At 32.9% G+C, this 12,997-nt stretch overlaps 2 protein-coding genes across 2 annotated transcripts; one reads left to right on the top strand and one right to left on the bottom strand.

Moving 5' to 3' along the window:
* Positions 1-949: 949 nt before the first annotated feature.
* Positions 950-2,295, bottom strand: LOC145572424 (endochitinase At2g43590-like). Its single transcript, XM_081631399.1, has 2 exons — positions 2,010-2,295; positions 950-1,350 (listed from the first exon to the last, which is right to left on the bottom strand). The coding sequence occupies exons 1-2, from the start codon at positions 2,293-2,295 to the stop codon at positions 950-952; spliced, it is 687 nt and encodes a 228-aa protein (XP_081487525.1).
* A 9,527-nt stretch (positions 2,296-11,822) lies between these two features.
* On the top strand, positions 11,823-12,662 carry LOC145571202 (protein FAR1-RELATED SEQUENCE 5-like). The gene has a single exon (XM_081630273.1). The coding sequence runs from the start codon at positions 11,823-11,825 to the stop codon at positions 12,660-12,662; it is 840 nt and encodes a 279-aa protein (XP_081486399.1).
* Positions 12,663-12,997: the final 335 nt, after the last annotated feature.

The following is a 12,997-nucleotide window of genomic DNA, read 5'->3' as shown; positions in this document are numbered from 1 at the left end:
AGTTACAAGCCTACAATGCTCTGTAGCTTGCTTTTCCACATCAATTTTTAAGCTACAAAACTTTTTAGCAACAAAGTGTTCCAATGGTAAACTACAAAGTCTTTTAGTTTGCAAAAAATAAAATTTTTTAAAAAATAAAATAATTATAGACATGTTACAATATGAGTAGAGTTTTTTTTTTTGTCTCTTTTTCAATCAAGCATGTAGCTTGTTTGGGCTACAGTAACTTGCATGTTGCTCAATTTTTTGTTCTCCAATGATAAGCATGTAGCTAGGAACTTTATTTATATTACAAGCAAGTCCTTACAATTAAACCATTGAAAATGCTCTAAGAAACTACCTTTTAAATAATAAATGTTGTAAGAAACTACCTTATAAAACAATTAATGTTGTAAAAAGCTACCTTTTGCCGAATTATTTCATTGAATAAGAGACGTTTAATGACCCATTTCAGTCATTTTTTTCTCCTTTTTCCACCCAATTTCTCCATAGCCCTCTTATAACCCCTAATACCCCTTCTCTTTCATTGTTAAATTAAGCACATGCATGGTAGCAAATTACAACATTTAGTTTTTATAAGGTAGTTTCTTACAACAATTTTTTTATAAGGTAGTTTTTCACAAAATTTGATGTATATAAGGTAGTTTTTTCACAAAAAGTCCAATTAAATACTAGCATTTTTCAAAATAATATCCGTGTATAATAATTAGAAGCACACATATATTACTTGAAACACTAAAGTTACATTATTATCTTCATGTTTACATTATTTTCTTCATGTGTAAATCACTTATTTCTCAAGTTATACACGTAATTGTTTACAACACCTTAATACATAAACAATGCATACTACTGATATTAAGTACTGAGAGTGCTACGTATATATCATTTCTCTCCCAATCATAGGGTAGAAACCATGCATGCATACAATTAGGGTTTATAATGTTTTTTAGCAAGAAACGTTAGGACCAGGAGTAATTTTGAACTTCTTGCAATAGCTCTTATAGTACTTAACACGGTTTTTTACTGCGGCAGGGCTTCCACCATTGCATTCGCCTCCATTTATAGCACGGATAGTAGCTCCAAATCCTTTGCTCACTTTAGAATGAACCCTAGTGTTCCAGTACCAAAGTGCTGTCTTGAAGGACACACTAGGGCTTGTCGATGCGAGTTCGGGATGTTTCAACAAGTCAAGTCCAAGGTATTTCCCAGCAGCTCCATAGTTGCAGTTCCATGTCAATTGAATCGGCCCTCTTCCATGGTAGCTTTTTGCTTTGCAAGGATACTTTGTACAAGAGTGGTCACAATATGGTTTAGATGATGCACCAATCTCATCTATGTAGCAAAAATCTACAATGCAAAGAAGTAAACATTTTTGTAAACTTTGTACATTTTTTTTAAAATGGTGAGGACCTTGACCTGACTTTAATCCTCACAGTTTTGTTTGGTCTAGTATTTGCGGGTCAGGCACTTGGGAGTGGAAGGGAAGGGTAAAGAGAATCCCTATCCCCCAAATTCCCTCATTTAGTAGGATTTAAACCCCAAACCGCTAGGATCTTAGGTAAGAATCTTACTAAGTGAGCCAACACTTTATTGGTTGTAAACTTCCAACATTAGTTTGTTTGAATTCGTACACTAAATATTACTATGAGTTTAAAATGCGTATTAATTACTATGCATAAAATTTTTAGTAATTTGTAGTTGGGAAATTACTCCTTGTTAAAAATAATAGTCCCTCCTCAATCGGGCGATCGGTTAGGTTTAACTTTATAAAATATGAGCATTATTGATCAAATTAAACAATGATTGACTTATAGAACAATGTATAATAATAAATATTTTGAATTTTTACATTCTTATAATTTTTTATCATCATTTATAGTGCAAGAAATATAAGATTGAGCTAGCTAGCTCAGCTAATAATAATACTACGGAGTACTAATTCATAAGTCTAGATATGTAAAATTTGATGAAAATATAGACGAAGAAGCTAAGTTCAGGTGACTTACGACCAGTCTCGTGGGTGGCATGAGCAAAGAAGGCAGCGATCTCCCTCTTGGCAGCAAGAGTGGAACCACTTCCAAACTTAGGAAAGGCTTTAGCAGCATTAAGAAATCCTGCACGAGTGTAGAAGTGTTTACCCTTACACGACGACGAAGCTTGGTTGATGATACTATTGAAGAATGATGGTGTTACTAGACTTGATACTTTTATAGCATCTACCACAATAAGGTTATTACTGAGGTGAGTAAAAAGTATTCCCACCATCATCACTAGCCCTAATTGTATTTTCATCTTGCCCTCTAATCTTATTGTTATTATTCCACTTAAGCTATATTTTACCTCAAACTTGTTTGAGATTTGTGTTGGAAAATGATGAATTAATTTAGCAATAATAGGGGCTATTTATAAGCTAAAGTTTAGTTTAGTAAGGAGTACATTACAAAGATTAATTAATACAATGTAATAAATTATAAGATATTATAAGATTTTTAAGACTTTGTTTATTACATAATAGAAGGCCAATAATAAGAATTTTAGAGCATTGGCCAATAAGATCTTGCCAAAGATGATTTTATTGTCTTATTATTAGTCAATAGTTGACCATTGACATTTTCCATGTTTTTATCGGCAACATATGTGCAACATAATACGCTAATACGCTATGTATGTGATTATAATAATTGGCCAATGTTATTCATATCATGATAATCCTATTTTTTCAAAATAAGTTTTTTGTTCTAAGTCAAAGTTTCATGATTATATCATCATTGATTCATTGTAATAGATTAGAACCTATTTAGTTAAGCTTATACGAGTATTATACAGATATTCCTTGTCAACAAAAAAAGAAAAAAAAAAAATCTATAGATATTCTTGTTTGATTAGTCCTTAGATCAACTCCAATATTAAGCTAATTAGCAAATTGGCTTGACATGTGACATAAAATTTTAAGCTAAATTCTTTTGTAACTAGTTTGTGCCCCCAAAGGTTAGGCGCTATTAGCTTGTGATTTAAATGAACCTTATTAATTTCTTAGTTATCTTTTTAGATTTAATTTTATTAATACTAGTTTTGTTCCCCCTGCGATGTCCGGTTGTTTATTGAATTTTAAGATAAATTTTTTAATCTATATATCAAATTTTAAAATATATCATTAATACAAAATTAGTTAGGAATTGATGTGCTTTTGTGACGATTTGTTATCTAACAGGCATGTAATGACTAATAATAATGTTGGAGGAAATGTTCGGTTTAATACATTAAAAAAAATTAAAAAATTAGCAAAAAATAAATTAAATAAAATAAATGTTCAAAGCCCGTTGGGTTGACCCGAACCCAAAACTTTGGGTAAGGTTGATCATTTCTTCACTCGTAACTTGAAGTGACCCAATCTGAGATGACTCATGACCCAACCCTAATTTACATAGTAATAAAATTTTATTAGATTGTGAAGTATATGAATTTAATCGATTAGTATATATTATAAATGGATGTTTTACGCTTTGAACTACTTCCTTTGCTCCAAAAAATATTATGATATAAAAAATAAATTTATATGATAATTTTTGAGAATTATAATCTAATAATTTTTTTGAATAAAATAATAATTCAATTTGTACGTCTAAAATATTGGTATTTTATCGAAAATAAAACTTTAAACTAACAAATTTATCTTAAAATTCTATCCAAATAGAATTCTAAACTAACTTTTTTATCTTATGAAATCTATTTAAATCTATTTAACTTTTTTATCTTAACATTTACAGTTTGCACAAAAATTACGAAAAAGAAAACAGCGCTTATTGGATAGTAATCAAAAAGTTAAGTTGTGTAAGGAAAAATGTACATAAAGCTAGAGAAAATGAGTGAAAATGTGTAAATATTATAGGGTTAGAGAGGTAAGGTAGTAAAGCAGCTAGGTTTTCTAAAAACGAATTAAAATAATGAATGTAGCTTTAATTTTAAATATAGATGGAAAAAACATGGTCATGTCTCAATTTTTGTTAAATGGTTGCATTTAATTAATTAATAAAAAGTCATTCGACATCTACAAAAGATTACGTTAACATTTTATTAATGGAGTAATTTTACTATTCCTAAAAAAAAAAAGGAAAAAAAATCATGACCATATTTAATTTTAAAGGTTTGCTAAAGGTGTATTAACTAAGAAATATCAACTTTTTGTAATTTTTACCTCACTACATACTGTATTGATCTCATTATTTTAACTTTTACATTGGCAAATGTGCCTATTCAAGATCGAGCATTTATTTTGAAACAGGTGGAGTACCATCTAAGCTTGAGGGGTGGGAATTAATAAAATGGATGTTTAATAATAAAAAAATAAAAAATAATAATAACTTTGAGGATGAAATTGGATTATCATGGACGCTAGTAATCTTATATATTCGAATAACCCTTATTCTTTTGTTTTGATTATTACTCCGTAATAATTAACTTTAACTGTTTGTTTATAAGGGTACCCTCAAACACATACATATGTAATAATAATGATTGTTTAAATCATTTGACTAACAAAAGAGTCTAAATTTAACCAAATTTATTTCCTTTTGTTTTATACAAAGTAATAAATACTTTATATATTTATAATATGAACAAAAAAATTGAATATTATATTAAATCCTTTCAGCAACTTTTTGGTGCAACATGCTACACCATGCGACATGGGTTATCCGAGATTTTTTATCAGAGATTACTCGAGTTTTTTTTGTCATGGGTTACTCGGTTAGGGGTTACTTGAGTGGCTCAGACAGGGGTTACTCGAAGGATTCACTCGGTCAAGGGTTACTTGAGGGGTTACTCAGTTATGGGTTACTCGAGTTACTAGATCAAGGGTTACTCGAGTTACTCGGTTAGAGATTACTCGAGGGTTATTCGATCATGGGTTACCCGAGTTACCCGGTCAGGGGTTACTTGAGTTACTCGGTCAGGGGTTATTTAACGAGTTCGGTTAGGGGTTACTCGAGTAATTCGGTCAGGGGTTACTTAAGGAGTTTGGTTAGGAGTTACTCGGTTAAGGCTTCAGGGGTTACTTGAGGGTTCACTCAGGAGTTACTCAGTCAGGAGCTACTTGAGGGGTTACTTGGTCAGGGGTTACTTGAGGATTCACTCAGGGGTTACTCGAGGGATCGATTTGGTCATGGATTACTCGATATTTACTCGGTCAGGGGTTACTTGAGGGGTTACTCGGTCAGGAGTAACTCAAGTAACCTCTGACCAAGTAACTTGAGTAACCCCAACAACTCGAGTAACCCTTAACCGTGTAACCCCTGACAGAGAAACTCGAGTAACCCTTGACCGAGAAATTCGAGTAACCCCGCCAACTCGAGTAATCCCGGACCAAGTAATTCGAGTAACCCCTAACCGAGAGACTCGAGTAACCTTTGACCGAGAAACTCGAGTAATTCCTAACCGAGAAACTTGAATGAACCCCAGAAACTCAAGTAATTCTTGACCGAGAAACTCGAGTAACTCCTGTTACACGGTATATTAGGCCGCATACAAAAATATGTGAAAACCTTTTTTATTATTTTTTTTTTTTTTTTTTTTGAAGAAAAACTTTTAATATTTATTGGTTTACTTTCAATGATAATAAAAAAAAGTATAAAAATAAATAAGATCTTTTATTGGATAGCATTGTGGCGCTAACCAAAAATAATCCGAATTACATGCATGGCCAACAAACACTGCTCCATAACTTGCTTATAAATTGGTAGAGAAGCTTGCAATATCTTTCATTCTCCAAAAAAAAAAAAAAGAAAAAAACCTCTCTCAGTTAAGTGCATTTGTTTTTCTATATATTTCATGGCGAACAAGACTACGGTCCTTTCTTTTACCCTCATGCTCATGGTCATCTTGCCTACAGGTATATATAATATAGTTCACCCTCCTTCAACTTTGCAAAGTCCTTTAAACATATTTGAAAGGTGCCCCATTTCAATTTTGCATGCACTTGATGCATTATGTGTATAATATTTAAAATTATAGGTATCTTTTTATTCAAGCATAATGCTACCTATAGCATTTTCTAATTTTAAAAAGAAAAATCATAATCCCTACTAAGGATAGCCTTTGCCTAATTTTATTTACTCCGCCATTCAATAATAAAGTGTAAATAGTCACGTACTCATGTGATATACGAGTACAGTTTATCATCTCGAGTGTACTTTTATAATCTCAGCTTCTTAAAATTTTGGTTAATTTGTTACTTAAAATATTGATGGTCAAGTTTATGTTTGTAGACTATAAAAATTGAAATAGGTATTACTCTGATCTCTCTATCCCTTGATTCTTGTCCCATTGCTTTTTTTAGGTCAAAATTAGAAACTTTGACTACAAATTACTATTAATCTATAAGAGATAATATAGTTATATAGGATTTTTTAAATTCATTTCATTGTATATTTTATTAATATCACATTTTTATAATTTATACGTGTATGAAAATGATGATATATAAGTTTTAAAATGCGCTAGAAAATCGTAAAAAGTCATATATATATATATATATATATATATATATATGAAACAGGGACAATGAGAGTATCTCCCTTTGTATTTAAATAAGTGAAACGTTTTGACTTTTTGTAATATTAATCTAATTCAACTTAACTAATGTTTGTGATTTATACATAAGAATAAATATAGTCTTATATAGGTATTTGTTGAAATTATCTCAATGAATAATTTATCAATATTATCAGTCAAAGTTATAAGACCGAGGAAGTAGTATGTTTTGGACAACTAAAATGTGTTGGAAATATGATTCTAATGGAGTTTTTTTTTTTTTTCATTAATAAATGTGACTTGACTTTTTTACATAAAATCTGAGATTTCGAACTCATAGATCAAATGATTTTTTTTTTTTTTTTTTTGATGTTTTGAAAGCCACAAGCTAAGGGCAAGTGATAAGAATCGATCTCAGGATCACATGGAACCAAGAGAGAAGCTTTAACCACTTGATCATTCCCTCACTCTCGATGAATTATTATTATGGAATAATCATTAAGCGTTAGGGTAAAATAAGATATTTTCATGAGGACACTAAACCTCCAGGTTTCTTTATACTCCCTCCATCCCAAAACTTCTATCCTTTTGGCCTAATTTTAGTCCCGAAATGATCGACCCATTTGCATAAAATACCCACCAATTTACAACAATATTTGTGCAAAATTAGCTTCCCCGTATAAAATTTTGTTTTTTCATATATTTTTAATACTTTATCTCTCTACTTTTTTACAAACCCCATGTAAAATTTATCTTTCCAATATATTTTTATTTCTTTTTATTTAAGTTTCTTAATAACCACGAAATCAACCCAAAAGGGTCGAAGTTTTGGGGACAGAGGGAGTAGTTGCCTGCACGCGATGCATGCGATAAAGACAATAGATGTTAATTTAATTAAATATGTTTTTTAATATACAAAAAGTATTGAAGTTTGAATCATGTTAAATGACTAATACAGAGTAATAATTATGTGAAATTGTATTTGTAGGAATCAAAGGACAGGGTGCGACATGCAACGATAACTATCAAATGACACAGGAATTGTGCAATAGTGACGACGATTGCCAGAAGTTATGTCAAACTAAGCAGTTTTCCAGATTGTTGAATTCAAGATGTCAATCAATTCTTGAATGTCAATGCACTCACCTTTGTAGGAAAAAGAGGAGGCCTAGGCCTAGGAACCCTTGAAAACTTGAATAGTTTAGATATTCTCAAAGAAGTGACACTATAAGTCACGGTAAAGGGTAGGGGTACACATGGTGTACAAAAGCATCAATCAAAATTTGTCAAGTCAGCATTGAAGTTAGGGAAAGGAAAAAAAGAAGAGGGAAAAACGAGCGGCAATATTTTCAGGTTGGGTGCCACTGTGATGTAGACCTGGCAATCCTGACCCAGACCCGATGACCCGACCCATGACCCGAAATCGACCCGAAACCAGTGACCCAAAATTGACCCAAAACCCGAATCAACCTGACCCGACCCATACCCGACCCGAAGTGGAACTGACCCGACCTTGACCCGAAACCCGAAATGACCCAACCCGAAACGACCAGACCCGAAGTGGACCCGAGACCCGAAACGACCCGACCCGAAATTGACCCGAGACTCGAAGTTGACACGACCCGAAGTTGACCCGACCTTCAACTTGAATTAATTGACCAAAATAGACTTGAAACCCAAAGTGACCCGAACCAAAATTATCTTATACCTGAAATGACCAGAATCTATTTAAGTTAAAGACTTGTCCTTAGCAAACCGAAATAGAAAAAAACCGCAATCAAATTGAATTAATTGACCTAAATCTATTTAAGCTAAATATTTTTTTTTTCCTTCTTATTGTTTTACTTTTATTTTTGTTTTTCTGTATTTTAGAATTTAGTCACTTTACTTTTACTTGTGGAAATTTGGAGGGAGTATTCCCGCTCATAATTTACCTCTTGTCCTCATAATGAAATACTTTTGTAGTTTTAGCCATTTGGGGGGAAGAATTTCCCACTATTTTAACCAAGTTAAAAGTTTTATTTTGTTTCCCTCTTAAATCTTCACTATTAAGTTGTAACTTTGTTAAATTGAAATTTTGAAAAATTTTAATTGATCAACAACTGTGTCCGTAATCTTACATCTAAATATGAGAATATTTCACTTAATTAGTAATACCTCCGTTTTTTTAGTTGACACATTTTGACTTTATTCACACACTCCTCTTTGACCGTATTTTGTGTTTTATATGTAATGAAAAATATAGTCATGTAGGATCTTGAGTTCTTTAATTGGATAGTAGACTAGTCAATAGATACAAGCATAGTTGCATAACTGCAATACTTCATAATTCATTAGTTCATTATATACTAATAGTGATGAGACATCCTATGAAGTAATTTGAACCGGAGAGTCGGAGACTGAGCTATTAAGTAGCCCAGAAAAGGTTTAATCTAATCCTATCAAGTTTGAATTTCAGATCAAATTACCTTGAAAAAGAAAAACCTTATTATGAGTTTCATTTGAAAAAACTTGAACAAGAAAAACCTTATTATGAGGTATAAGCCGTATAACTCAATTAGTTAGAGCATCCCTCTTAGTTTCAGGAGATCCTGAAATTGATTCTCAATCTAAACAAAAAAAAAAAAAAAAAAAAAAAAAAACACAAGTTCAATAAAAGTCAAACAATTACTATATTCCATGAAAAAAGTAGCCTTAATAAATGTAGTGAGTTTTTCATCAAAAAATAAATAAATATATACACAGAGTTGAATTTAACCCAATGCATTGACCCGAATATGACCCGACTCGAAGTTGACCCAACCCGAAGTTGACCCGAAAATTGGACCCGAAAATTGACCGACCCGAACTGACCTGACCCGAACTGACCCGACCCAAACTTGACCCGACCCGAACTCGACCAGAAGTGTTGACCCGATTATCAGTCGACCCGAAATCAACCCGAAACCCGAAATAACCCGACCCGAACATGAACCGATAACTTTTTTACCCGAACTTGACCCGACCCATACCCGACCCGAATGACCCATTTGTCAGGTCTACTGTGATGGAGCTGAGCGGCAAAAATTTCAATGGGCGGCAACAGTTAATACAACAATTAATGGATAATACAGAATTAATTACCTAATTTAGGTTCAAAATTTACCATCTTCTTCCCCAAAATTTCATCTTTTCCCCCAAAATTCCTTGACAAAGAACACAATTTGAATAAGAAACGAATTATGACAAAATTATTCAAGTGTGGATGTTAATTTCATCAATCAGCTACAAGTATTAGGAGGTAATTTTGTTTCTTGTCGAATTATTTCGATCAAATTTCCTAATTTGATGATTTTGATGATTTAGGGTTTTAATTGTTAGATTTTGGGTAAAAATTTATTTTGGGTAAAAATTAGAATTGTTATAATGATTGATTTGAAAGGGTAAATCGTGTAGATTAATATATTGATTTGTATGTTGGGTTTGGGATTTGTTTATGGTATACTTTTTTATTGTGAAATGTTATTGAAGTTTAGGAGTATTTCTGGGTTGCGTACTGGTATCAATTGTTAAATGGAATCGTTGTTTATTTGCCGCCAATAATAAATTATTTTATAGGATCTGTTTGTTGTATGTAGTGTCATTTTGTCAATATTAAATTAAAATATTATTTCATAGCATCTTTTTTATTTTTTAGCATCTGAAATTAAATACAGTAGTGTGTTTGGCATTTTGGCAGTGAAATGGAAAGCGAAAACCAATCCCCTCATTTGCACATTGATATTAGTGAAGTGATAAACGATGTAGTTAGCTCAATCGTAGATTCAGAATCAAACGATGTAACAGAAGACGAAGCAGCAATGCCATTCGATCTCAATGAAGATGCTGAGTATAATAACATTGATAATGAAGAGGTTGAGGCTAACAACAATATAAATGAACATGATTCTCCGAATCGGTCAAACAGAGAAGAACAATCCAACCGTACTCCATCTGTGGGTATGTATTTTTCAAGTGGTGAAGAGTTTACAAAGTTTTGCCATACGTATGCCTTTGAGAAAGGGTTTCAATTTTTTGTTCGATCAAGTATAATAATGAACGATTATCGTGAAAAAGGAGGAGTAAATCGTCTAGGTGTTGGGGAGATAGAGCCTAAAGGTCACGTGATGTCTCGTATTAGACTAGTGTGTAAGATGGGTACAAAAGACAAGAGGAAAAAGAAATCGAGAAGGAAGATATCATGTGCTCCTACAAACTGCAAGGTGTGTGTTGAGGCACGATTCTCAAATGGTTGGTTTTACATTAAGAATTGTGTGTTGTCCCACGATCATGTACTATTTCCAAATGATAGTCGGCTGATGGTGAATTATCGGGGCATTGATGACGGTGCTTATGAGAACATAGTCTTAAATGACTCAGCTGGAATTTCAATGACCAAAAGCTACAATTCGATTGTTATTGCCAGAGGAGGACAAGAGAATTTAACTTTCAACAAGAGTGATTTGAGAAATACAGTAAACATTGTTCGACGACGTGTCATATTCGATGGGGATGCTGATGCAGTACAAGAATATTTTGAAAAGATGTCAGAAGCAAACTCTGATTTTTATAGTGCAATCCAAACAGATGAAGAGGGCAAACTTATGAATGTATTTTGGGCTGATGCAAGGGCTCGTTCGCAGTATAAAGACTTTGGAGATATAGTTACATTTGATACAACATTTTTATGCAACAAGTAAGAGCTGCTTTTACTGCATATGTTTGGTTGTTTGTATAATTTAAGTAGATTAATGCAGCTTGTTTGTTTGCGATTTATTTATAATAGTCAAAATATTTTAAAGAGTTGTTTTATAATTTACAGAATCTGATTATAAATTATAACATCTTGTTTAAAAATTAATAGAATAGAACTGTACGTGGCAAGGATTTGTGTTTATAAACTAGGAAAAAGATTGTTGTAAAGAGTTGTTTTATAATTTGTAGTTTGTGTTTATAATTTATATCAAGAAAAGAACCATCTTCAATTCTTGTAAACGGTGAAGTTCTTTTTACTGGTTTATTCTTTGTACTATAATGTATCTTTAAGAATCAATGAGTATGTTTAAAGATTCATTTTCTAATTTAAAGTATCATGTTGAATTTTGTTGTAAGTTATTGAATAAAATTATATTACCTTGTTCAGGTACCATATGTCATTTGCTCCTTTTATTGGGTGAAATCATCACGGGTCGTCGATCATTTTAGGTGTAGCCTTAGTTACTAATGAAAACGCAAAAACATTTGAGTGGGTATTTAAACAATGGCTGCAGTGTATGGGGAAGCCGCCAAAAGGTATCATCACCGACCAATGTAAAGCTATAGGGAAGGCGATTAAAATAGTATTTCCTGATGTGCCACACCGGCTATGTATATGGCACATTTTGCAGAATGCTCACAGGAATTTAGGAAAATTAGAGAAATTTAAGGAGATCAAAGCTGATTTGAGAATTGTCGTGCATGATTCGCTGTCTGCAGAAGAATTTGAGGATTCTTGGAAACAAATGGTGATAAAACATCGGTTGCAAAACAACGATTGGATTAATGACACCTACGAAAATAGGGAACACTGGGCCCCCAGTTTCTGGAGGGGTATTTTTTGGGCTGGAATGTCATCAACCCAGCGGAGTGAAGGACAAAAACGATACATTAAGGGATATGTTGGTGTGAACACTGGGCTGTTGCAATTCATGCAGCAGCTTGAGCAAAGCAATAAGAAGAAAGTCGAAGATGAGAAGGAATTGAATTTCCTTTCACATAGTAAACCTTGTGGTTATGATAACACAATTTTGGCCGAGTGCGTATTTAGCAAGGCGTACACAAATAAGAAATTTCTTGAGGTAAGGGATGAGGTGATATGCCTAAGGCTAACAAATGTGTTGAGGACAGGAAATGAGGGGACAAAAGTTATGTATGATGCAGAAGAGAAGATTCTGATTCTTGTTTGGAAAGCAAGGCGAAAAATGTTCAAGGTTTCTGTGGACAAGGAAAAAGGTGAATTTTTATGTTCATGCAAACTATTTGAGTTCTGTGGAATACTTTGTAGACATATTATAAGGGCTGTTGAGCAAGAAGACATTGACTGTATCCCTTCAAAATACATTTTGGATCGTTGACGGAAGAATATAGTAAGGGATTATGAAGGCATTACTGTGTCGTACTACGACCCTAACGATTCGATGAAGTTGAAAAAGCAGAACGAAATTCACGCAAGACATCAATACCTGTCAACACTTGCACTCCATAGCGATGAGACACTGAAATTGTATAAGGAAGCAACCGATAAAATCTGTGGTACTCTAGAAGCAATTATTGGTATTCGATCCACGAAAGATGGAAAGGACTGGTCAGACCCTTCAGTGAACAGGATGTTCGGCCGGCGCAGGCTTAGGCCGAAGGAGCAAAACTAAGAAAACCTTCAACGTAATGCAAAACCACCTGAAGAAAGGAA

This window comes from Chenopodium album, chromosome 12 (assembly GCF_948465745.1).
Source record: "Chenopodium album chromosome 12, dcCheAlbu1.1, whole genome shotgun sequence".
Lineage (NCBI taxonomy): Eukaryota > Viridiplantae > Streptophyta > Magnoliopsida > Caryophyllales > Amaranthaceae > Chenopodium > Chenopodium album.
Note: the sequence above shows the minus strand (reverse complement) of the source record. Positions and strands in the feature narration are given on the sequence as shown.

Coding starts and splice junctions, on each gene's coding strand:
- LOC145571202 (XM_081630273.1), top strand. CDS start 11,823: ATGGGGAAGCCGCCAAAAGGTATCATCACCGACCAATGTAAAGCTATA.
- LOC145572424 (XM_081631399.1), bottom strand. CDS start 2,295: ATGAAAATACAATTAGGGCTAGTGATGATGGTGGGAATACTTTTTACT. Junction 1,351..2,009: donor TGCCACCCACGAGACTGGTC/GTAAGTCACCTG, acceptor TTTGCATTGTAG/ATTTTTGCTACATAGATGAG.